Source organism: Terrapene carolina, unplaced genomic scaffold (assembly GCF_002925995.2).
Source record: "Terrapene carolina triunguis isolate 2854851 unplaced genomic scaffold, T_m_triunguis-2.0 Scaffold232, whole genome shotgun sequence".
Classification (NCBI taxonomy): Eukaryota; Metazoa; Chordata; order Testudines; family Emydidae; genus Terrapene; species Terrapene triunguis.
The window spans coordinates 957,193-984,166 of NW_020664583.1; the positions used below are offsets into that span (position 1 = coordinate 957,193).

At 41.2% G+C, this 26,974-nt stretch overlaps 1 protein-coding gene across 1 annotated transcript in view; it reads right to left on the reverse strand.

The window, feature by feature from the left end:
- The window catches only part of LOC112117761 (haloacid dehalogenase-like hydrolase domain-containing 5), a 35,340-nt gene extending 8,791 nt beyond the window's left edge, over positions 1 to 26,549 (reverse strand). Inside the window, exons 1-5 of the mRNA XM_026656673.2 lie at positions 26,415 to 26,549; positions 11,110 to 11,316; positions 9,491 to 9,603; positions 5,614 to 5,707; positions 336 to 369 (exon numbers count right to left, since the gene is read on the reverse strand). Coding sequence (XP_026512458.1) covers positions 336 to 369; positions 5,614 to 5,707; positions 9,491 to 9,603; positions 11,110 to 11,316; positions 26,415 to 26,549 — 583 coding nt within the window. The remainder of the gene's footprint in view (positions 1 to 335; positions 370 to 5,613; positions 5,708 to 9,490; positions 9,604 to 11,109; positions 11,317 to 26,414) is intronic.
- Positions 26,550 to 26,974: the final 425 nt, after the last annotated feature.

Sequence of the window (26,974 nt, forward strand, 5' to 3'; positions counted from 1 at the left end):
TGTGCTGAGCGATAATAGCACCTGGAGGGGTTTGCTGCAGATCACTAGCAAGGCATTGTGAGAGACAACCCAGGCTGGAGAGAGTTCAGGGGGCACACGGTTCCAGGCTGCACCCCGGGGATCCCGTCACACACACAATGACTATGTTACTGTAGTGCACACACATGTTTTGCATACATTTTATGTAGAAATTCTAGGGTTCCCTCTGCCAACCGTCCAAACCATCAATGGGGGGGGTTCAAGGATTTGTAACTGTAAATAAAATTTACAATGAAGAAGAGATGACATTTAATCTATGCTAGGACAGTTGCAAGATAGGAACACGGAAGACATACCCTCAATTTTGGGAAGTTCCACAGCTGGCAAATGCTGCAACAAGAAAAAGTAAAGTTATCTCCACTATGTTAAACATCCTCTAGTGTTACTAACAAAAAGAAATACAAAGCATTACTTCCAAAACCGTTCTTTGGAGAACTTATAGAAGATGCACTTTACATTCGTATGTAGCTAGTTCTTGATGTCACTTTGCTTAAAAATTAATATTTCCAAGCACTGAAGTGTGGTAGAGCAGCAAGGACAAGTTGGACTGACGATTTTTGTATTCTACATTCACAGCTCTGCTCTATTTGCAAGACTTTGGGCAAGTCACAGAATTTCTGTTCCTCAGTTTACTCATCTGCAAAATAGGTATATTTACCTTTCTACCAGGGTCATTGCAAGGTTTTAATATTTGTATAACGCTTTGAGAATCTCAGCAGACAATATATTTGAGAATACTTCATATTTCTAAGGAAATCAACAGATGTTTTACAACAACTGCTACACTAGGTTCATCTGGAAGGTAATGATTTGCACTTCCTTCTCCACCCTTCCCAGAGATGACACACAAGTTAGCACTGTCATGGACTCTTATCTTTGCATGGTTGCATGGCAAGCTGAGAGGTGACATTACTGAGTTACACACAGTGAACCTCAACTTGGAAATTCTGGCTTATGTTGTTCTGTGTAAAATCTTCAGTTTTATCTAAGCATAGTTCCATTGATGGTGATAACATACAGAAGACTGCTCCAATCTCTCCAGTACATCTTTAATTGGGTTCATGTAAATACCTAAACTAAAGAAGCAAAATATATTGAATTACTTTCCAAAGCATCTCCTACCAGATTCTAGCTCTATTTTCATATGCACATTAACTCATTTGTTGTATTTTGGCCCAAATCCATATTTTGTCACGTCATTAAAAATGAATTTTCTTAATTAAAAAAAAAAATCAAGAATTGCAAGAGCTCCAAAAGAGCAGCTGAAGTTTGTGTAATTCCTTCCTCATAAAACAGATAGTTAGTGACTCCTCTGGAACTGTTCCTAAACACATGCAATGTGCTTATGAAATATCTGTTTGGAAGACACAACGTGAAGGGGGATGAGGGTGCCTCTGGGCAATAATCTGCATTTCTAAACGAAGCCATTTCATAGTTTATTTTGCCCCCAAGATTTCTCTACACAGTATGAGCAGATATTTGGCCTGCTTATGATCAGCAAGCCCTAGGCCATTTTTAAAATGTTTTTATGTTTATAGCTCTTATTTTTAATCTTGCAAAGTACAAAAAGGGGAAACATTTTTCCTGCACATTTTTAAAGCAAATTTTAATGATCGTGAAATAATTGATATTAGAAGTTCTCTGCACATAGCTGGTAATCACCGCGCAAGCTTCCTAACTCCATCAATGACCCACAAAATAAACCGAAAGGAATCAACTCTATGGTGAGTGTTCGTTTTCCCACACAGTTAATCATGTGGAGCTAATCAGCCTCTATAGAGACTGCCAACAAGAGCATCAATTAGTGGCACTGGTGGTGGTAGTGGGTTTTTTGAGAGACCTTGCATGATAGTTCTGATGACAGTTCTGAACTGTAGCAATAAAGCAGATTTATGTTCAAAATGCTGACACAACCGGATTTGCTAGAATATCACTAAGAAAAGTGTGTTTTAGTTCCCATTGTACTCTTGTTGCACACTTCTTTGGACCAGATCTACTTGGGCTTCCAACCATGTCATTAGAAGATTTGCATATTATGGCAAATTATACTTCAGGCTAACGATTTTAAATTATGTACATCATACCTATGAGTAACGTCAAAGATTATGTAGTATTCAGTTGCTGTTTTGCCATCTAAAGTATATAAAGTCACGAAAGAGTCAGAATTACTATTATTTAGTTATCTGTTGCATATCTCAAAGCAGTTTCCTAGAGAGAGGTAAGATTTAGCTCATACAAACTTTTTGGGTTGCTTAGTCACACTATTTTTCTCTCGTCTTTACAGGCTGCTAAAAGTACGGTATGTGCATTTTTACACTTAGGCAATTCTATCTTGCAGTCATTTCCTGATGCTCGTGTAGTTGGCTGTTCTCAACTGTTCAAACTTATTCTGTAATCAGTAAATACTGAGTGACTGAGAACAACCTGTACCTTTACAGACAGAAGTTAAACAAAAGGCTTCAATTAACTTTCATTAATACATATTTGCAGATTTGTACTTAAGGGAGTATCACATGTACATCAAATCAACAATACAGTGAAGGCACCATTCCAAGGGCAGACAAAGGCTATCCTGGGTTGTTGGTTTGTTTGTTTTGTCAGATATCACATGAACATCACCTGCTGTAGAAAACTGGCTTAGAGTGTGTGTATGTCAGTTTTAGCTATCAATTTTCAGACATTACCAGCTTGAATTGGAATAGTAATTTATCAAGGACAGAAATTTACAAAATGACTGAAGCTACTGAGCAGCCAACTGTGTATTCTCCAATGGAAACTATAGATTTGGGGTAAGCATTTCCAGACCAGGCATCAGTGAAACAAGGGCTGACTGGCTACTCAGTTAGTAAAGATTTTGACTTCAGGGCACAACCGTTTGGCCTGTATTACTCCTGCCTCAAAAGAAGCATATGTTGTACTATATTTTGTTAGGCAACTGGTTGTTAGAGTTGGATGGGAAACTGTTTTTCCATCCCAAAAGAATTTGATATTTCAAAAAATATTTCTGACCCAAACTGCGACAAAAAGGCAAAAATCTCAAAAACTTTCATGAACTGATAATCCAAACAAAATTTCAGATCGGGTCAATCAAAACATTTCATTTTGATAGTTTCAAAATGTTTTGGTTTCGATCTTTTAATTAAGACCTTTAATTTATATTAACAAGTATAAATTAAAATTTCAAAACAAAGAAGTTTTGACAAAAAACAAACCTTTCATTTAGAAAATGTTAAAATGGGATATTTTGACAGTTTCAATGCTTTTTGCCACTATCAGTTTTGGTTTAGACAAATCCAAGTTTTCCAACAAAATACATTTCATTGGAAAATTCCTGACCAGTTCTGCTAGTCATAACCTAGATTTAAAGGAAACAGATCGAGCAGAACTAATAGGAGGAGACTGAGGGAGAATCACCTGAAAAGGACATTTTGGAGAACTGTTAGTATGGCTCCAATTTTTGCTAAAAAAGTAAATATTTAGATATTCACAGCCTATCAAAATTAAAGTAAGATTGTTGAGTTTAAAAAATATATATTTTTTAAAGGAGAAACACTTCAAACAATCAAATGCGCAGGGGAAACATTGTTACACAAGGAAACTCCCAAGAAACTTCAAGAAAGGAGAGAAGGAATTTATTTTTGACAGAAGAATTTCAGACAGTGTACCCCAAATATTAAGGAACTAGCCTGAAAAGATTCTTTAGTCTGAGAAACTACAAAGAAGAATGTTGTTTAAAAAAAGAGGAGAGATTTCTTCTGAGTGCTTATGAAAGGTAGTGAATTGAGAGTACTGCAAACTGAAGCAACGCTCCATTTACATACAAGTTTCCTTACCAACGTGCCTCCATCTCACAGGTTGTACTACGGCAATAATACTGAAGTCAATTTACGAAGAAAATCCATTGCAGCAAATTCAGAAATCTTGGGCAATGGTACTGGCTTAAAGCTGGATCCCTGTGCTGAGGCAGCTATGCATGCAGTCACAGCTAGGGATCTGGCAATCCACAAGAAGAAACAATTCATATAGCAAGCCTGGGATCCTAATGCCTGAAGTTCAGCGTGAAAGGGAAATTCAGCAGAAATACAACACACTGTTATGTATGCCTATGTATCTGCTTTGATATATTTTAGTTAATAGGATAGGTAAGCAAGCAGTTCCTTCGGAGAGAATGCAACAATTTGCAGAACATTAATGTACAATCAAAGCAACACCACAACTTAGTAGTAGTAACTTGCCACTACTGTCACTCTTATGGGAGCCGGGGGGGGGGGGGGGGGTATCGGGGGGGAGCCATGTTAGTCTGTATCCAAAAAAACAACAAGGAGTCCGGTGGCACCTTAAAGACTAACAGATTTATTTGGGCATAAGCATTCGTGGGTAAAAAACCCACTTCTTCAGATGCATGGAGTGAAAATTACAAATGCAGGCATTATTATACTGACACATGAAGAGAAGGGAGTTACCTCACAAGTGGAGAGCCAGTGATGACAGGGCCAATTCAATCAGGGTGGATGTAGTCCACTCCCAATAACTGATGAGGAGGTGTCAATTCCAGGAGAGGGAAAGTTGCTTTTGTAGTGAGCCAGTCACTCCCAGTCCCTATTCAAGCCCAAATTAATGGTGTTAAATTTGCAAATGAATTTTAGTTCTGCAGTTTCTCTTTGAAGTCTGTTTCTGAAGTTTTTTTGTTCGAGTATGGCTACTTTTAAATTTGTTATAGAATGTCCAGGAAGATTGAAGTGTTCTCCTACTGGCTTTTGTATGTTACCATTCCTGATGTCTGATTTGTGTCCATTTATTCTTTTACGTAGAGACTATCCGGTCTGGCCAATGTACATGGCAGAGGGGCATTGCTGGCACATGATGGCATATATCACATTAGTAGATGTGCAGGTGAATGAGTCGCTGATGGTGTGGATGATGTGGTTGGGTCCTCTGATGGTGTCGCTAGAGTAGATATGGTGACAGAGTAGTCAGCGAGGTTTGTTACAGGGATTGGTTCCTGGGTTAGTGTTTCTGTAGTGTTGTGTGTAACAGGTTTTTTACCCACGAAAGCTTATGCCCAAATAAATCTGTTAGTCTTTAAGGTGCCACCAGACTCCTTGTTGTTGTTGTTGTTTTTTTTGGGGGGGGAGGAGAGTTACCTCTCCATCTCTCTTAGATAACTGGTAGACTTTCCCATGTAGCAGATTTGTCAGGCAACTGCATTAAATCCAAAGTCTTACCTGTTTTCCTCAATATTAGATAGATCTAAGACTGTAATGCAACACTTTTTTCAAGTCAATCAATTAAAAAATGCCCTAGACTTTATACTGGAGAGTCAATGTGAACTTCAATAAAAGTACTGGCCAAGCTGACTTATTAGACAAGTATACTGAATAGCTTTTTAAAGTGTTGCAGAGAAACAAGTACATCGGTAGAACTCATGAAGTCAAAGTCAAAAGCATATTAAAAATGGAATAAACTAAAAAGCCAATTTTGTGATTTTTAGACTATGAAGAAATCTCCAAAAGGTAGAATGTCAGCCAATGAACACACAGAGAAAGGTTTCAACATAAAACATAACGCACTCACCAAAACTTTAGGCCGTCTGTCATGGTCAACCATATCCAGTAAAGGGTATGTCTCACGCAGTATATCAATGGTAATAGGCTGACAAAAACCCAGACTGGGAAAGCACCAGTTAAGGATCCAAAAATACTTATTTGTACAGCTTAACAGATTTTAAAAGTGTGTGAAGTCAGTAAATTCTATTATATAAAGTTTACAATGCTGGCAAAGCAAGTCACATATCAATGAGCCTGACTGTTCTTGTATGAAATAGATAAAACACTTCATATATTTTGTCCTACAGATATATTGTGAGAATTCTCAGATTGAAAGTAATGGTAAAAATTAGGGCTGTCAAGCGATTAAAAAAATTAATTGCAATTAATCACACAACTAAAAAAATAAATCATGATTAATCATGCTGTTCCAAAAATATTTAAGTAAATGCTATTCTATTATTGTTGATGTTTTCTGCATTTTCAAATATATTGATTCCAATTACAACACAGAATACAAAGTGTACAGTGCTCACTTTATTTTTGATTACAAATATGTGCACTGTAAAAAACAAAAGAAATAGTATTTTTCAATTCACCTAATACAAGTACTGTAGTGCAATCTCTTTATCATGAAAGTAGAACTTACAAATGTAGAATTATGTAAAAAAAAAAAAAACTCCATTCAAAAATAAAACAATATAAAACTTGAGAGCCTACAAGTCCACACAGTCCTACATCAGCCAATCGCTCAGACAAACAAATTTGGTTACAATTTGCAGGAGATAATGCTGCCCGCTTCTTGTTTAAAATGTCACCTGAAAGGAAGAACAGGCGTTCACACATGGCACTGTTGTAGCCAGCGTCACAAGATATTTACGTGCCAGATGCACTAAAGAGTCATATGTCCCTTCATGCTTCAACCACCATTCCAGAGAATATGCATCCATGCTGATGACGGGTTCTGCTCGATAACAATCCAAAGCAGAGCGAACCGACACGTGTTGAATTTCATCATCTGAGTCAGATGCCACAAGCAGAAGGTTGATTTTCTTTTTTGGTGGTTTGGGTTCTCTAGTTTCCGCATTGGAGTGTTGCTCTTTTAAGACTTCTGAAAGCATGCTCCACACCTTGTCCCTCTCAAATTTTAAACGGCACTTCAGATTCTTAAATCTACAGTTGAGTGCTGTAGCTATTTTTAGAAATCTCACATTTGGTACTTTCTTTGTGTTTTGTCAAATCTGCTGTGAAAGTGTTCTTAAAATTAACAATATGTACTGGGTCATCATCCGAGACTGCTATAACATGAAATATATGGCAGAATGCGGGTAGAACAGAACAGGGGAAATACAATTCTCCCCCAAGGAGTTCAGTCACTAATTTAATTAACGCTTTTTTTTTTTAAATGAGCATCATCAGCATAGAAGCATGTCCTCTGGAACGGTGGCCGAAGCATGAAGGGGCATATAAATGTTTAGCATATCTGGCACATAAATATCTTGCAATGCCGGCTATAAAAGTGCCATGCGAACGCCTGTTCTCACTTTCAGGTGATATTGTAAATAAGCAGGCAGCAATATCTCCCGTAAATGTAAACAAATTTGTTTGTCTTAGCGACTGGCTGAACAAGAAGTGGGACTGAGTGACCTTGTAGGCTCTAAAGTTTTACATTGCTTTTTTTTGAGTGGAGTTATGTAACAACAACAAAAATCTACATTTGTAAGTTACACTTTCACGATAAAGAGATTGCACTACAGTACTTGTATGAGGTGAACTGAAAAATACTATTTCTTTTGTTCATCATTTTTATAGTGCAAATATTTGTAAGAAAAAATAATATAAAGTGAACACGGTACACTTTGTATTCTGTGTTGTAATAGAAATCAATATATTTGAAAATGTAGAAGAACATCCAAAAATATTTAATAAGTTTCAATTGGTGTTCTATTGTTTAATCGTGTGATTAATCACGATTAAGTTTTTTGATCGCAATTAATTTTTTTGAGTTAATCATATGAGTTAACTGTGATTAATTGACAGACCTAGTAAAAAACAGTTAACCTGTGTTGTTCAGATCCTCCAGTGATAGCACAGGTAAGGAAAGAAATCACCACACTTGCTATATCTTTTTTATCTTTGTTTAAAGAGAAACTTAAACGAGTTAATCAGAAATCAAGGCAACACCAGCTAACTAAGCATTCTAAAATTGTTAATCATTTGCAAAAACAGTTTGGTTACTTCTGTAGTTAATTTACCTTCTACAAGTATTTAAAATAAGCAATTCACTGCTTCTTAGGAAGGAATGGAAAGGAGGAAGAAAGCAGAAAGAGCAATGTCTCCTATGTTGAAAAAGAAATCTTTTAATTTGTGTTGCAATGCACTTAAATGGAGACAAATCCCATTAATTTCAACCTTAGTTAATAGAGTGGATCAAATCAAAAACATCCTGTTTAATTTGTGTAAAAGCAGCACATAGTTCCTACACTCAATACTAAATGGACCTTCCCTCCATAATAATTCATGTGACAGCACAGAAGAAGTGATAAAAATATTTAACAATTGAAAATTAAATGATCAGAATGTGTTTCTTTCAGAACTATCATCTCAGTCACATGTTAAAATTATACTTTAAAGTAAGACTATCCGGTGTAAAGATATTATCTAATCATACCTGGGGTTTATACTGTAGATTACATAGATTTTTAAATTCAGTCTTGTACAATATCCTGGTTTCTTAATATCTACTCTCTCTACCAGATCCAGACAAGTAAACTAATCCCTCATGTACATGTCATATTTCCCAACATTTGTATTAAGTACTAAAAAGAATACAAACATCCATGCTCAGTGTCCCTCCATTAGTAATTGAATATTAGTAACTTTCACATCTCAAAATCTGTAGAAACATTTGACCTTTACAGTGTTAAGCATTAGTCATGTTTTACTATATCTCTTCATGACATAACAGGTAAAATGCACTCTAATACACTACTAATTTTTAATGAGACACTATAGTAGGACATTAGTTGACCTAGAAGACAGTGTTAGGGTACGTCTATACTTACCTCCGGGTCCGGCGGTAAGCAATCGATCTTCTGGGATCGATCCCGGAAGTGCTCGCCGTCGACGCCGGTACTCCTGCTCCGCGAGAGGAGTATGCGGAGTCGACGGGGGAGCCTGTTTGCCGCGTCTGGACCCGCGGTAAGTTCGAACTAAGGTACTTCAATTTCAGCTACGTTATTAACGTAGCTGAAGTTGCGTATCTTAGTTCGAAGTGGGGGGTTAGTGTGGACCAGGCCTAAGTGTTCATTATCATGTGAGTTTACATTAAATATTAACTATGGGTTCCCAGGAAAAGAAAAAAATTTAGAGGCAGTTTCAAATTTGAAAATGCAGACTTCACACCAAAAAGCCCTGTATTTCTGCTTTTTTAATAAAAATATTCAAGTTAACAAAAACAATTTCATTCATGAACTGGTATAACCTGAGACAAGTGGCCCAGCAAATTTGTTAGGCTCTGTACATAGAGGCTCTATAAACTGGTTTTAGACATATTACATCATCTGTTAAATAGCATTATGACATCTCAAGACTCATCCCTGAAGCAGTCAAAACCCTTAAGCTGTGATTTGTCACTCTAATTTAAGTTTACGGAATACTTCATCATCCTGGCCTAAAACATATATAATAGTAAGTGAAAAAAATTGGAGAGTATTATACCAGAACATCAATTTCATTACTTTTCAATGTAGAAGGTGAACATTGTGTTAGAATTCCCTCGCCCTCTAAAATACACCATGTACTTTTGCTCAAGTGACGGATGGCCTTTACCTGTTCTACATGATAATCCGAACTGGCTGAATGAAAGTACTTAAAAGCAGAAAACGTCCTTTTCAAAAGGATACTATTTGGCAATATCAAGAAGTGGTCCTTGCCCCGACACCAGAACGCATTTGTCATGGTAACGTTTGAACATCCGTAAAGGACTATGAGACATCACAACTTGGTCTTGTGAAATCTGTTTGGGATAAAATAGGAATTTGGTATTGCTTTCAAATCATCTTTATCTTTGCTAGATTTAATCAATAATGATGCAAACTGTATTTCAGTTTGTTAACCAAAAGTCACTACAGAAAATATGCCTCCCCCCACCTCTGCCACAGTCATCATTCAGTTGGTTCCCAAATTTCCTAGCCAGAATACTGTACATGATACATGGCAGAAAAAGCATTCTGAGTCTTAGGGCTGGTCTACACTGGGGGGGGGGAGTCGATCTAAGATACGCAACTTCATAGCGTAGCTGAAGTATCTTAGATCGATTTACCTTGGGTCTTCACGGCACGGGATCGACGGCCGCGGCTCCCCCGTCGACTCTGCTACCGCCGCTCGCTCCGGTGGAGTTTCGGAGTCGATGGGGAGCACGTTCGGGGATTGATATATCGCGTCTTAACGAGATGCGATATATCGATCCCCGATAAACCGATCGCTACCCGCCGAAATGGCGGGTAGTCTGGACGTACCCTTAGCTTACAAATGCACACAGCAAGCCTCCATTTTAGCTTACAGAATTCCTGTATTCAGCATGGGCACAAATCATCAAATTGAGACACCATTAATAGACTGAACATGGGATCTCCGGACTCAGAAATGCCTTATTTCTAATCCTGGATCTGTCACCAGATTGCTGTGTGGGCCATGCTACGTCACTACACCCCTCTCTGTCTTAGTATCAATATCCAGTCGTTGAGTAAGTAAATTTTTCTCTAACAACTATATGATCTGAAAAATTGGGATAATAATCCATTACTCAGCAGAAGGTTGTTACAATAAATCAATGTTTGTAACAGGGTTTTGAAGACTGTGAATTCTAAGGATTATGATGATACTTCAGGTCATTTTAACACCTTAATATTTTAGGATATTATTTTATACGTAAATATATATTGCCCATGGCACCTATTGAAATGAGGATCACTAGAGAGTGAAAAAATCTTGTTCTAAACTTTAAACATTTATCTTAGCAGGATTCAAACACCCAACCCTTGACTCATGACAAGCACTTTAACCCCATGGGCAGCAGTGCCCAGTCCTCCTTGTGTCATATACCAGGACAGAAGTTTTTTCATGTAAAGAGGGAGGCAGGAACTAGGAGCAAGTTATCATCTTGGATGTTGATGTCATTGCAGGAGATCAGTTTGCATGAGCAGAATTTCATGCCAGCAGGAAATAGAGCTACTGGTGTGGAACTCTTAGGCAGATAATTACTACCAAAATAGTAACGTACCCTTTGATACTGAGAAATACCATTAGTAGTAGTTAGTAATAATAATACTTTGCACTTCTATAGTTCCTTCCAACCAAATATTTCAAAGGGCTTTACAAATATTTGATTTTCGCTTATGCAAAAAGAAAACCAGAAGATTGTTAACTGAACAGCTGAAATGCATTTAATGCAAGATCCTCCCCTCATTACATTCCCTCTAACAAAATTTTGAAACCTTTAAAAGACGTTTACGTTACTCACCGGCACTCCCAAAATATGAGACAACTGATCAGCTTTCTTCTGGCGAAGGCAGTTTCCTGCATTGGTGACAAATACTACAGGCACCAAGAATTGTCCCTGAGAATTAACTAGCTTTTGAAAGGCTTTTTTTGCAGCAGGAATTGGAGTCTTTCCTCGTACCAGTACCCCGTCAATGTCGAAGAGGAAGCCAAAGGTAGGTATGTTGGGCTGTAACGAGAAAAAATATGTAATTATTTCCATCACTGCACACGTTCAATAAAGCTTAAAAACAAACCAAGAAAAGCTGTGTGACCACCTGGAGTTCTGTGAATGGGTCATCTCATCCCATGCACTAGGTGCCACACAGATAAAATCAGACACTGCAACATTTCTTATGGTTATGGGAGCACAACTGCCAAAGTTAGCAGTGCAAAATTTTTTCCCCTATCACAAGCCCTTTTTACTGCCTAAATAATTGTGACCTCCCTAGGGATTCTTACAAATGAGAATAAGATTCAAAGTATTTCAGAACATTGGTCCAAATTCAGCAAAACTGGCACAAGAAGATGTAAAGTATGCACTCCAGAGTCAGTTAGTTTTTTTGTGCCACAGAGAGATATGTTCTCTGTAGAGTGGTGTAAGTTGTGTTTTTTCCCTGCTCTGAATATTTATCAGTATTTTGTATGTGCGTCTAATGAGGAGACTGGTGCTTTCCACTACCAACAAAATAAACATAATACAAAGCAGATGTGGTTATGGTGGGTGGGCTGTGACTGCAACTGCAGCAGAGTGTTCATTTTACACAACGCTTAGATATTAAGTTTTCCCTTGCGACGTTCACATCACCCTATTTCCAGGCACATTCAACTGTAGCAGGGGTTCTCAAAACTTCATTGCACCATGACCCCCTTCTGACAACAAAAATTACTACATGGCCCCAGGACGGGGGGACCAAAGTCTGAGCCTCACCGCCCTGGGTGAGCCAAAGCCGAAGCCTAAGGGCTTCAGCCCCAGGCAGGGGGGCTTGTAACCTAAGCCCCGTCACCCAGGGCTGAAGCCCTCGGGCTCCAGCTTTGGTTTTGGCCCCAGGTCCCAGCAAGTCTAAGCCAGCCCTTGCAACCCCATTAAAACAGGGTCGAGACCCACTTTAGGGTACTGACCCAGTTTGAAAACCGCTGAACTATAGCTTAACAAGTAGGGCTCCTCTTTCTCACACCGCACTCCAGCAAGTACTCACCTTCCTGAATGCAAGAAATACTGTATTATAGGAGGAACTAATAGTGCAGCCTATTACGGTTGCCCAGCACTTCCCATTACAAGACCCTGTTTTCCATTGCTAATAACTTTGCCAGCCTTTAACCATTTGGGCTGAAGTTTCCCATGCTGGGTGTCTGCTGCAGACAGAAGCTTTTGGAAAATATCACCTAAAACGATTCAGCCATTCCAAGAAGGAGGCAGGAGAAAAATATGTTTTGTTCATGTTAAAAAAATTCTGAAGACTTTCTCTTTGAACAACTCTAGCACCTCCCTGCTTTTGAGTAGGGACTTGAAATTTGGCAGGGGGTGGCCGTTATATCAGGGATGAGCCTTTTGCTGTCTCTTTGAAAGTGTGTCCAAATTTAGCCAACAAGCTTTTGTAAAACTGCAGTTCACACATGCTCAGATTTTAGCAGCTAAAACCTGAAAAGTATCCTTCCTGAGCATGCTCCATCCCCTCATAGCTCCTGTGTATGAGCAGACTGCACATCCATCATCCCCACAGAGTGATGGTGCACACTCCCTCCAGCCCAGGGCTATAGGGATAAAGCCAGACTTCCTCTGAAATGGCTGCTTGGAACTGGGCACTGGAACTGAGAGCACGGAGACAGTCTCATCCTGTGCTCTCACTGACACTACCTTCTCCCTGCTGGCACCCAGAAAGCATCTGATTCAAATGCAAAGGGGAAAGAACCCAGACTAGAGGGAAGGGGAAAGAGTAGATTAGGACTGAAACAAATATTCCTGAGTCTCTAGATTCCTCTACTGTCAGTAAATCTCTGTGAAATCCATGACTAAGTGTGTATCTCATCTCCTTCTAGTGCATATGCATTATGATCATATAATTAAAGACTATCATACTATTGAATGGGGAATGAACCACAGCTGTGTAGCAAAGGAGGCTGTTATCTGTAGGATCCTTTCCTTATCTGTTGTAGAAATTGGAAGATATGTGGTGAATGAGGCAGGGGATTGCAGGAAGAGAAAGGATGGTCTCATGGTTAAGGCAGCTGAATGTTCTATAGCAGAGGCAGGTCTAGAATCCAGTTCTCCAAGACAAGTCACATAAACCAAATTTTTCCACAGGGGGTCACTAATGGTATTCCTCATTTTTTGGATGCCCAAACTTGATACCTGGGGTCTGATCTGCAGAAGTGATGAACACTCACAGATAAAGTCAACAGGAGCTGTGTTCTGAATATATGAAGTACTATATAATACCAAGTACTGAAAAAATCAGGTCCTAGGCATCTGAATATTGAGCAAACAAAATTAGTGGAAACTTTTTACATTCATCTCTGTGCTTCAGTTCTCCATTTGTAAAATGGGGACAATACCACACACCCCCTCCCTTCCTCTCACATGGGTGTTGTGAAAATGAATTCATTCACATTTGTGAAGCACTCAGATACTGTAGTGATAAGCAGCACAGAAAAGCCCATGAGAAGATAAAGCAAAGTGTGAATATTGTACAGAAAATAAGGTATAGGGCCACGCACTGAACAATTAAGATTGTTCAAAATATTGAATACCTGCTCTTTAAGTGAGCACTGTCCATCCTTTACATGGAACGAGGCAGGAGTTTACAATGTAATTACAAGACAATCAAAATGCATAGACAAGAAGGCATTTCCTAACTTTTGAGGGTCTGACTTTAAAAAAAAAAAAGTTCTTTTAACATTGGGTGGGTTTTGGTTTTTTTTCTTTTGTGAATTGTATTTAACTAAGCATGAGCTGTTTATTGTTAAAAAAAAAGTCAAAAGATTTTCTTGGCATTAAGAATTCATATTTCTCCACCCAGAGACATTCACTACAATACCATGCCCTCTTCCCTTGGGCTTCTGACCCACAATTTGGGAAATGCTGTCCTAGAAAACCACATCTGTTGAGGAGATCCTATTACAAAACTTTCTGATTCTCATACTGTCATCTTTTAAAATGGGAATGTTAAATTCTTGAACTAATATTGGCACATTGCAGTGCTGTTCTTGACATGAATTCTGCATTTGTTGTATTTGATACACATTTCAGTACATAATTCCTTGATCTAAAAAGATTTCAGGTGTTAAGGCAAAAGGCTAGGAGCAGCTTGAATGAACACAGTTGCACGCATTTTTAAGAAGTCATCAAGCCTTACTAAATAACTAATATACTGTAGTTTGATAAATAATGATGTATTTCTTAATAGACTGTTCTTTATCTTTTCCGGTGAATGTATTGCTGATGTCTGGCAATCTTAATACTGAAGGCTAACGCGTCAGAATCCTTTCAGTTATGAGCTATATTTTTTTCAGTTATGTAAGATTAATTATGAAACCTTTGCTTCATCTCAATATGCACTCTAGCTCCCTAAAGCCAATTTTACTCTTTTGGAGGGGAGACAGCTGTTAAGTACTTTACAAAAACAAGAATTTAGGTCAACCAGCAGATCTTCCCTTAATGGATTACTGGCCAAGCACAGGTACAAGGAAGTCCCAAAATCATCTACACATCATCCTTTAACATCATTGTTGAGAGATTCATTTAATAAGACTCTGACTTGGATTTTAGAAGACTTAAGTTACCTGATTAGCTGTGGTGTAAAAAATCCATTTCATTCTGTTAGACAAAGAATGCAGACACCAAGAAGTTTCAAGCATGTTTAATAGCACCTGGCATAGAACCATGAACAAGCAATTTAAAAAAATTCATCTGCCTCGACCACTTCATCACCACCAATATTGCATATCTGCCAGCTGAAAGGATGCATACTGCAGCGATGCAATATTGGTTTTCAGCATCTAGTAAATGAAGGAGAAACAAAGAGAAAATATATCACAGCTCTTTCACCCCATCTCAAGTGAATGCACCCCCATACCCATTACTCTTAGAGGTGAACACTCAGAAGCAGAAGTGAGAATTGTAAACCACGCGCCATGGGATCCAGGGGATAGTGCATCCAGAAGACTTTTTGGTTCAAGTTCCACTCTCTGAGAACTGAAAGGGAGAAAAGCTGATGGTGTCTGTGGCAAGAACTGAAAAAAAATGGTGTGTGAAAGGACAAACAGATGCAGGCTGGGAACAGATAAGCTTTCTGGGGCAAGGACTGTCTCTCTGTTATTACTCCTGGGGGAATTCTGAGCCACTGCACACGTGCAGAATTCATGTCTGGCGCAGATTTTTTTCCCCCCACAGAAAATACATTTTTGCCTGAAAAGTGCTGCAGTTCTGCCTTTCACCCACCAGAGGCTGCTGTGGCACCAGAACAGCCAGCAGCCGAATGCATTCATCACAGCACCCTGCCGCCGAGCCAGGTCAAGACAGACAGAGTGGGGCACATGGGGCTGCTAGGGGGTCATGAACTGGAGTTCAGAAGGGTAGTAGGGGGACAGACTGGAGCACGGGCTCAGGAGCTAATGTGGGGACACCATTGAGCCAGGGGCTGAACGGCAAGAGTGTTGCAGGACCACATGGGAACAGGGGCAGAGGTGCCTGACTCAATGGGAGAGGCTCAGGGTCAGCCAGGGTCTGCATGGGGGAGGCTCCCCTACTCCCTACACTCCCTCCCCCATCCCTGAAAAAAAAAAACTTATTCCATACTTCTGCTACCTACACCCAACAACACTCCAGGTTCACTTCCAGGCTCCTTCCCTCTCCCTCAGCTCCTCCATTACCCTGACTCCCCCAAGCCTCTGCACTGCTTCTGAGGGGTGCGGGAAATATGTTTATGTACTGTAGTTTAAATGAATTACTCAAAGTTCTGTATTAATAAGCCTAGCAAGGAATCTATTTGTCAAAAAAAAAACATATCCTGAATCTTTTTTTTTTGTCTGTATTGTTACAGAAATACTGCTGACAGGTATTTTGAAATAAATTACCAAAATAATTGAAACTGGTGTGACTATATTGTGCTAATTTTGACACAAAATATGCAGAATTTTAAAATATTGTGCACAGAATTTTTTATTTTTTGGCACAGAATTCCCTCAGCAGTACTGATATGTTTTTGTAATGTGCCTAGCACAATGGGAGAATAACCCATGACTAGGACTCCTACGCATTACTAATTAAGATACTATTGTTTATCCTCTGATGATGGAACAGGATAACTGCTTCCAAATTCCACCACAATCAATGCACCCTTTCCTGGCTGAGGACATTCAGAATGACAGAAATGAGAGGACTTCCTCTGCCAAAGCATTTCTTTTTAGCAAACCTCTAGGTGTGTTTCAACTCCAAAGTGATAAAATCATAGGAGATAAGAGACTCCAGATCTTATGAGAGGGACAGATAATATGCCTCTGGCTCAGGATCCTTTTTCTGCTTAAAGTCTATGGCATCCCTCTCAGGAGAAAGCCCTTTTCTTCCTGCAGCAGAAGCATAGGAAGGGGTCCACAGAAGATGAAGTGGTCATCCATTTCCTAAAGAGCTATAGGCGATTGGAGAGCTTGACTGGCTAAGTGTGGCAGAGCAACAAAAGGTTATGGGGCTTTCCCAGAGGGACATTACAATAGATGAATCGCTGAGAGAGACTGTAAGCAAGAGAGCAACCAACTTCCATTCTGTCCACTTCAGTTGCACAGAGCACCTTGAACGTTGTCTGATCCTCTGCAAACAGCGTGGAGAGAAATGTTCACAGACCTACCCATGCAGTCAGGAGTCCCATGCTAGATCAGTTATCTCTGACTAAAAGAAGTCTAGTAAGTAGGTCAAGGTATGGTACAGCAGTTTCCATCAAGTCCTAAAAACCTATACATTCTCAAACAGGGGAAGGAAGAAGTGGGTTGCTTTCTGAAGAAAGCTGGAAGCCAGTGACGTTAGAGTTGAAGCATAACAGCACCCACTCCCTAACTGGTGGTGGGCTGATCCTGGATCAGGAGTCAAAACCTGAGAGACATGCAAAGGTGGAGGGGTGAGGTCAACTCCCACAGATGGAGAAAAAACTAGCCTACCTGTGAACCTTCCTAGTCTATATACACTGTTGCCTTTCCTCTTAGAAATTATGGGTTTCCTTCACCTTCCTATGAGCATCTGGAATTGGCCTCTGGTCAAGATGAGGGCAGCAGTCCAGCAAGTTCAGCATATTATCTCCTACAGCTGACTGTAACATAGGCTTGAGAGGAAGGTGCAAGAAACTCCATAATAGACAGTTATGAAATGCCCAGGGGAAATGTCTTCCTGACCCATGTCATTGGTTGAATTAAGCAGGAGTGTTATCATAGAATATCAGGGTTGGAAGGGACCTCAGGAGGTCATCTAGTCCAACTCCCTGCTCAAAGCAGGACCAATCCCCAGACAGATTTTTGCCCCAGATCCCTAAATGGCCCCCTTAAGGACTGAACTCACAACCCTGGGTTTAGCAGGCCAATGCTCGAACCACTGAGCTATCCCTCCCTCACCCCTGTTCACCTCTCATTTTTTATCTTATCTAAACCAACCATGCATGTTCTCATTAGCCGTGTAAGTATCTAATCCTTTTTTGAATCCAGTTAAGCACTTGGCATTACACTTACACAGTACCAAGTATTATAATCGGTGGTTTGGTTTTCATTAGACTGTACAGTACATGCCGCTGTATGTTCACTTATGTAATAGAGCATTTTGTACGAGTGAGAGCCTTCTTTCATGCCTGTGGTAGCAGCACTTCTCAGTGTTCCACCTACATGCCCCATGGAGGATATATCACAGTTCTGTTACCATATATCTGGGAGGGCTTGGAAATGTGCAGGACTAGGGTCTCTCCATGAATGTTGTGAACGATGGGACATCATTGGTTAAAAAGCCTTAAAAGGGAGCTTTAGTGGCAGCCTTATATCCCAACCCCAAGAGCTAAGGCAGAGGTTCTCAAACTGGGGGTTGGGACCCCTCAGGGATTTGCGAGATTATTACATGGGGGGGGGAGGAGTCATGAGCAGTCTACCTCCACCCCAAACCTCACTTTGCCTTCAGCCTTTATAATGGTGTTAAATATATTTAAAAAGTGTTTTAATTTATAAGAGGGGGTCATATTCAGAGGCGTGCTATGTGAAAGGGTCACCAGTAAAAAAGTTTGAGAGCCACTGAGCTAAGAGATGAGGATTAGGGCCTTCAAGAACATGGACCTTGAATGGCAAAAAGATTTCTGGTTCAATTTAAGGGGAAACCAAAAGCGTGTTTCAGTTTTTATATTGCCTGAAACAGTTTATTCACGTACACTACATTAACTCTTAAACCTACTGGTCCCCAGGTATAGGATAATTGGAAAAAGGCTGCTTAGGAGGTCATTTAGGGGTAATAATCCAGAAAGCAAGGAAGAACCTTAAGTAGCTGAGCTACAAGGTAGATCAGGATTCAGGACTCTTGCACAGAGTGAAGTCCTACCCTGCTCCACCTCACAGCTACCAGGAATCTCTCTCAATCTCGATGCTACTTACCCTCCCTTTGCTACCAATTATTAACTCACACAATCAATTTGAAACTGGCAACAGGAAAGAGGACATCAGGATTTAGGAAAGCAGCTAAAGTAGAGGACAAAGGATGTCAATGCAGGCAAAAGGAGATGGGGAAGGATGAGAAGCTGAGGATAAACATTGTCAACATTGTGAAATTAAATGAAGATTGGGATATTCCTCACTGCTCTAAGCAGTAAGGTTTGTGTAGGAGAATTTCTTGACATGTTTGTATTTAAATTCTTAACCTTAACACACTTTTTGCATGGGGAATATGCTTATTCTTTCATTGATGTGCAAGCCAGATACATACTTTAAAGCTCCTGCACAACAAGAGAACAGATCCATGCATACTGGAAGATGTACTCTGCTTGTCAAGTAGATTATTCTTTCATCAGCCAAGATAAAAAACCATTCAGATTGGCTGGATGAAATTACAAGATTTCCAGAGCCTCAAGAGTAAATTTTTTTCAATAATCAGGAAAAAGAAAGTTGCAGGCTGAAGCTAAGTCACGCCACTTACACTCTCCACAAGGCTCAATACACTGTATCATCTTGTAATAATAACCCTATATTTGTACAGGAAGGCAGAAGAGCGTGGGGGAGGATTAGGCTGCTGTAATATATTGGCATCTCTGAAGTGCTGCCTTCTCTTCCTCTTGAATTTTCTCCCAAGACATACTATTTCCCCCAAAATGATACCAGGTGTGAGGATTCTTTATTTTTCTAAATTATTTTGAAATAATGGAAGCTGAAGCAGTTGCTTCTGCAGGGAACGGAGACCTCTTGCCCCACCCCTCATCCTGCCGGTCCTAAATTGCACCTAAACCTCATCCCACATCTAGTCTGAATGATTATACAACGGGCCTACTCCCAGACTAGCCTACATACTGAAATGCAAGTAAGTGAAGGAATTCCTTGTCACAGCACAGGCAAGCATTGTTAAGCTAAGTGCCAGCATAGAGTTTATGTAAAAAAAAAAAAGTTCCTGAAACCACGAGCACCTCTCTTTTTGCATGATCCAAAGATCGACTCTCCATAACTTCAAAACCTATTTTGTTGTATTAAATTGAAAGTTAATTCAGACCTAGAACTGGATTAACTTTCACAAGGGCTGCAAACAGCTAGCAATGGAATTCTGGAGATTTTGTGGATTTAGGTTCTCTGTGCAGATTTTGCTGTAATTACCAGACTCTAAGAAAATGAAGTACAGTCCTCTGGGTTTGCACAAATTGATTCCCTGCTGTCAAAAACTAACAGCCTTAGAGGGAAAAAATGCCAACTTTAATTTCAGTATACTGATAACTGCAACATTTCACAGAGCAAATACCAACATTTGATTTAAAAACTGGTTTGGCAAAAGCACCCTGCTTAAGCAATTATTTCCTTAATTACAAGAAATGGTACTAATTTACAATCTAAGTGTTCTTCAAAAGTGCATATTCTCCAGGACTTCCTCAAAGTACTTTAACATGCTTTAACTTGCACGTTTTTTTGCCAATCAATCACCATACAAGTGTTGGTGTGAGATAAAGATAGTAATGTTGCAATCTTTAATACATCAACATGTCAAACATTTCACAAGTGAAATCATTGCGAAGTGCGCTCACAGAACAAGATTAAAAAGGGAAAGGCAAGAATGGGGCAGATCAGTTTTAAAGCAAAGAATTTTAGTTTATTCAAAGTTAGATTTTGCTGTATAAGTTGCCTGCTGCTAAATACATAGAGCATATATAAAAGTACTGAATATTCATACATTTTATAGTTTTACAGTCTTGAGTTTAATTTTTCATTACAAAACACAAGAACTCTCTCCTGACAATGTCCACTTCATCAAACAGTGCTATGAGAACGAGGGGAAATGCATACTATGATACTCAAACAGCACAAGAGAAAATGTAAGTACAGTTCTTAATTTCTTCCTTTTGTTTGCAAGATCAAGTGAACTATGCAAAAACAGACTGCATTGTCAGAAGACTGGCACACGGAAGCCTGCTTTATTAGCAAATCCTTAATCTATTTATTAGATTGGTTGCCAAACCTCATGATAGATTTTTTAGAAAGCTTTAGATAATCACTGGCTTATGACAGGTAGAACTATAGCAGCTCATCAGTGGATGAAAAGGGCTGTTCCTTCAGTTGGGAAGACTCACCAAAAGTGACAGATATTGGCAAGGGAAAAGCAAATTACATTTTCGACTTAAGGAACATACTTAAAAAGTGAATTATATTGCAGCTGAAAGCACTGATATTCTCTGAGTAAGCTGATGACAACAGGAGCACAGTTGACTAAGCACAACCTACTGAATGTTATGGTTACCGGAGGAGTTGATTTGAGCCATTTTATACAGCATTTAAAAAACAGTGTTTCCTCTGAAGACTCAAATTAGCTGCTAGAGTTGGTAACACCGATGGTTCAATCTGTAACACACTTCTTTCTCAATCCCAATCCTGCTCCAAAACATTGAAGATTAGACATCTGAATAGTTTTTTGGCTGAAGGCTGCTTCTGGCTACACACCCAAATATAGCTTCTCTTCATGCCTTCTTCAGCTTGTCAACTAATAAGTTCCAACAAATGTACAGTATGGTCCTGACAACTCATTTAAAGATAGTAATTTCAAAGAGGCATCAGTTTCTTTTGCTTTGTTTTGAGGGGCCTCTAAAGCAGGGATTCTCACAACAATTTTTTTGGTGGCCTCAGAGTGCGGCCACCAACTCTTGCTGGTGGCCATGCTGACAATTTTTCCTAAAATACTTAATTAACTTTAGGAAAAACAAATAAATATGCATATATACATGTCCAAATCATTGTAATTTATTTATGTTGGGTTTTTTCAGACTCAGTAATAAAAATAATGTACAGTGGTCTCTATTCTTTACTGGACCTAAACAGAATAGAAACACAAATAGGGTGCTTTGCATGTTCTTGTCTTTTTGTTGTTGTTTCTTTTGCTTTCTTGGTTGCCCTTGTTTTTTTTTTAATCTTGCTAGATAGTAAGTCTGCTGCTGTGAAAAGAGAGATTTGTATGTTTGTTAATATCACTTTTCACAGCAGACTTACTCAGCCCCAGCAAGCTCTGGGACAAATTAAGCTCTGAATGGGGAGGTGGGCAGGGAGGCCACGGGGCCCAGGGACGATGGCATGGGTGGTGATCCTGGGACCACAGCCTGGAACAAGAGCCTGCTATCACATGGATGGAGCCTGAAGCCCCGTGGCCAAAGCCTGCCCCCCACCCCAGGGAAAGTGGGGAATTCACCAGCTGCCTACACCTCCAGTGTTTCTGTCTCCAAAGCAGGGCAGGGCCCAACCCCCACTGTGGCCCTGGAAGAGGGGTCACTGCTTCCCCCTCACCCCCCCAATCACTGTCCAGGAGGCTATGGCTGCAAGAAAAGCCCCTGGTGGCCACATGTGGCCGCATTTGAGAAACACTGCTCTAAAGACAGAGTTAGTGAATGCAAAGTAGACAGCAATTCAATTTTCACCTCTGTGTCTAATGGTTTTCTAGATCCCTTAGCCTCATCTACCCACCACTGCACTAACATTAGTACAGTTCCACCAGTGAAAGCAATAGCAGGAGTGCTAATGTAAAGTTTATCTAAACCTTTTCTGAGCTGAAGCAGTGGACAGTGGCAGAAATGCCAATGGTTGAACTACACTAGTGCCCCAACCTCCCACTGTTGCATTGACAGTGCAATACTGGGAGAGTTCAGGAAAAATGCCCATGCAGACACAGCCGTGATAGCAAAACTATCTACTAGCTTTACTAAACTATATAGACTACTTCTTCCCTATTTCGCTGCCCCAGCTAACTACTCAGCAGTCCTGACCACTAACTACCCACTTCTCATATTGACTGATCTGCTCTGTCTCCTCTCCAATATGTTGAAAAAGGAAATAACCACTTACTTTGTATTTCCCCATCTCACCTATCTGTAAGTCACTGAATCATTTCCTCTCACTACTGCTTCAAGACTTTCAATCTCTCTTTAGCTTAAGAGTGACTGTGTCAAGCACAGGATATAAAAGTAAGATTTATGTAAGCAAATAGAAGGAAAAATTAAGAAAAAAATATTAAACGATTTAAATTAATGTTTTGGAAGGCAGAGCAGAGATATTGCCTTGAAATGTATGGCAACTTGTAGGGTCAAAATTTGAAAACCCCTTGTATTATACAGAACATCGATGCCTTGTAGAGCAGCATTCCACAGTTACAAGTCGCAATTAAGTTTCCATTATAAGCCTGATTTTGCTGCCCTCCATCACCAACTAAAAAAAGAACAGCAGCATCAAAACTGAGAGCTGGATCAAGGTAGATTTTCTTCTTCAGATATCTCAGGAGTGGGCAAACTTTTTGGCCTGAGGGTCACATCGGGGTTCCGAAAGTTTATGGAGGGCTGGGTGTAGTGTATTAAATTACTCCCTGTAGGAATGTGCTACTTCCAGAGCACCAGGACAACACATTCCTATGGGGAGCAATTTAATACACTACACCCAGGTAGGGAAGGCTGTGTCTCCATAAACAGCCTGGCCCCCACCCCTCCCACTTCCTGCCCCCGACTGCCCCCCTCAGAATCCCTGACCCATCCAACCCCACCCCCTGCTCCTTGTCCCCTGACTGCCCTCTCCCGGGACCCCCCACCCCAACCGCCCCCCCGGGACCCCACTCCCTGTCCAACCCCCCCTTCTCCCTGTCCCGACTGCCCCGATCCCTATTCACACCCCCACCCCGACAGGCCCCTCCAACTGCCCCTGTTCCCTGTCTGCCCCCCGGGACTCCTTGCCCCTTATCCAACCCCCTCTATTCCCCCCCCTTACCATGCCACTCAGAGCACCAGGACTGGCAGCCGTAAGTAGTACACTAAGTAGCACATCGGCCGCTCTTGCAGCCCCACCGCCCAAAGCACTGGCAGCACGGCGAGCTGAGGCTGCGGGGGAGGGGCCAGGGGCTAGCCTCCCGGCCGGGAGCTCAAGAGCCGGATGTGGCCTGCGGGCCATAGTTTGCCCACCTCTGAGATATCTGAAGTGATTAGAACGGGAGAGTTCCAAATCATAATACGTCAGAAATAGAGATGTTTGAATTCCAAAAATGACTTTTTTAAACCAATTTTCAGCATGACAGAAAAAAGGAGTATGATGACTAAGTTCATTGTATTAATCTTGTTGAGATCTAGCACACAGAATAAAAGTTATCTGATCTAAAGTCTAAAGTCAATATTTTAAATAGGAGCTTCAGTGTGGTCTATCAGGCTCTGGTGAGCTACTTTTGCTAGTCAGCACCAGAGACCAGATCAGGAAAAAGGTGGCAGCAGGAGGAGGTGCTCTTCATTCCCTGGGTCTCCTGCACACAGCTTACTTTCCCCCCTCCCCCCCCGCCCCAATCCCCTTAATTCCCCAGTGTTTCTCCCTGGAAGTGACAAAGCAATTCCTATAAATGTCTATCAAGGAACACATACTCTTATGGCACAATTTAAAAAATAAATAATTACAAACAGAAATCTACTGGAAGGCCATATTTCTAGCTTAGGTACCAGAAGCTGAAGGAAATGTTAAAACAAAAAAATTCTGCTGAGGTTCTCATCCACAACATCTCCTCTTCCCTTGATGACCGTCTCCTCTTCATGACCTCCAAGGGTCTTAGCTGGGCAGACCACTGTCACCTACCTTGTTTCCTTGGTACATGTGTAAATACAAAGTCAGCCTACCCTGAATCTTTCCTGTCAGTCAGTTCAAAACCACACTTTACAAAACACCTGAGTTGCTTCAACCTTTCTGTAGCTCTGTCCTATCACCTTTCCATCTACTTTCAAATCTTGAGTGAAAACATTTTTTTCAGTTTTGTCTCTCTCTCTTTACATCTGCTTTTTTAAAATTTTAACTATTTACATTCTCTAAGCATTGTATTGTGGTACATTGACATGCACACACCTATACAGCACCAGATGCATTCAGATGCAAGATCAACATCAAGGAGAGCCAAAGAAAAAACTAACAATACAGTCCAGAGATGATGACAGGCAGAAGTCTAGTCACCTGCCTATTACCCATTACAATAAAAAATAAAACCCCAATACTTTACTCTTCTGGCCAAAAATAAAAAGCCATACACACCATTTCTTACCCTTGGTGTATACAGTTTTGCAAAATGGCACTAATTAGCGAGCTTTCAAATATTTTGAAACAGGACAATTTTGGACCAGTGCTCAAGAAACATGTCTGGTTTTTTTTTTTCAAATGCCTATTTGTACTGGTAACAACTAAGTCCACATCACTGAAACTGTGATTATGTAACATATGTATCGAAGAATATAACCAGACAGCATGTATTCTACATCAGATTTTGAACAAGAACATGTTTTGTTCAGAATTCTAAAAAAAAGTTCAACGGCAGCTCACAGTAGGTTTTTCCAGATTTAACTTTCATTTATTATTACATTTAAGCCATAATGAATTTGTACAAAATCTGACACTATTGACTTACCTACCACCATGCTAATAGTTACGGGGGGAGGGGGGGGAGGAAGAGCCAAGACCACTGTTGTGCTGTCAGAACAATTATGATTTCCACCATGTAAGCATGTTTATATACAATTACTTATCACCTCTAGTATAACATTATTGATTGGCATCATATTTGAAGACCAGCCTGTGAAAGTTTGCAAACAAGACTCTCTCAAGTACTTATGTTTCACTTCCACATATCTATGTTTGAACAGGAGTACATCTCTCAGTTTTACAAGTGTTTCAATGAATCTTTGAGTACCAGAACTATTTTGCTTTGCAATTCTTACTCCCTGGATGTTTATGGACCACAACAAAACATGAGAGAAGTACAACAGAAAATGTTTTCATTAGTGTAATTACTATATAAACATTTTGTTATTATCCATCAATTTCATTGTTTAGAAATATTATTAGAATATTCCTATTGCTTGAAAATTACATTCTTACTTTAGCAGCACTTGACAATAGATGCTTAATAGCTTTGCAAATCCATAACTGATGCCATCGCTATCAAGAAGATACTAGCAAATAGGATTTCCGTTATTCTTGCATATCAGCTACTTGTATTAACTTCAGTCGACTATCTATGCACATAATTACACCGTCCAGCAATATATACCGGTGAGGCACTATCCCAAAGCTTTATGAACATACATAATGACTGACAACACCATTATGTATTATTACAGGGTCTGATAGCCACAGGACAGAGCTGTGCAGCCACATGACAGCGTGCCAAAAGAGAAGAAACCCTCCAGACGCTTGCGCACCCTCACGAGCATCCTTGTTCTCGGGACGGTGTCAAACCTCAGCGGGGACAGGCGCACAAGCCGCGCACAGCTCGGATTCGAGCTGCTTCGGTTTCACTCCGGTTCGCCTCCGAGCCACGTTAAAGCGCAGCCGGGGGGGATGGGGCAGAGCTGGCCCATGCACCCTCCCGGCCGCCCCACAGCTGCGCGGGGATCGCCCGGCTCCATGAGCTCAGCCGGTGGGAGCTAGAAGAGCTCCCGACGCCGACCCGGCTCCCCCGGGGGATGCTACAGGCTGTCCCCGCGCCTCGAGCCCTCTGCCCCGGGGTGCGGAGGCGGCTGCTCCCCGCGCCTCACCCGGCTCCGCACCAGGGGCGCCCCGAAGCCCCGCACCCGGCTCGCCGGTTACCTTGGTGCCGCCTCCGCTCTCCCTGGGGGGCGGCGCGGCGAGGCCGGCGACGGCGCTGCAGAGCCCGCGGAGTCCTGTGGGCCCGGCCGGCCGCCCCCCGAGCCAGCGGCGGAGCGGCGGCAGCACCCGACGCATGGCCCCGGGAGCGCGCGGGCCCGCCAGTCCCTGCCAAAGAACCGCGGCGGCGGCCGGCACAACGAGCTCGGTCCCCTAGCCCCGCCCTCCGCACACGCCACCGCCAAGGGGCGGGGCCTGTCTATCACACCCCCTGCGTTAGCCCGCTCCCACTCGACGCCGCTCGCAGCCCCCCCCCCAGGGGAGGGGGCTCCACCGCGGATCCTGTTAGGAGACGCCCCATCCCCACAGCTGATGGGTAGTGGGAGTTGTGCTACCAGGGGGCCAGTCCCTTCATGCACCTAGCTCAGGTTGGGTCCCCCCCACGTGTGACACACATGGATGTGCAGCCCTGGGGGTTCCAGGGTATTAGCCAGACAAAGTGCGTGGAGCAGCTGAGGAGCTGCCTTCAGGGAAAGGGACTCCCAGCATCACAGCAACATGCA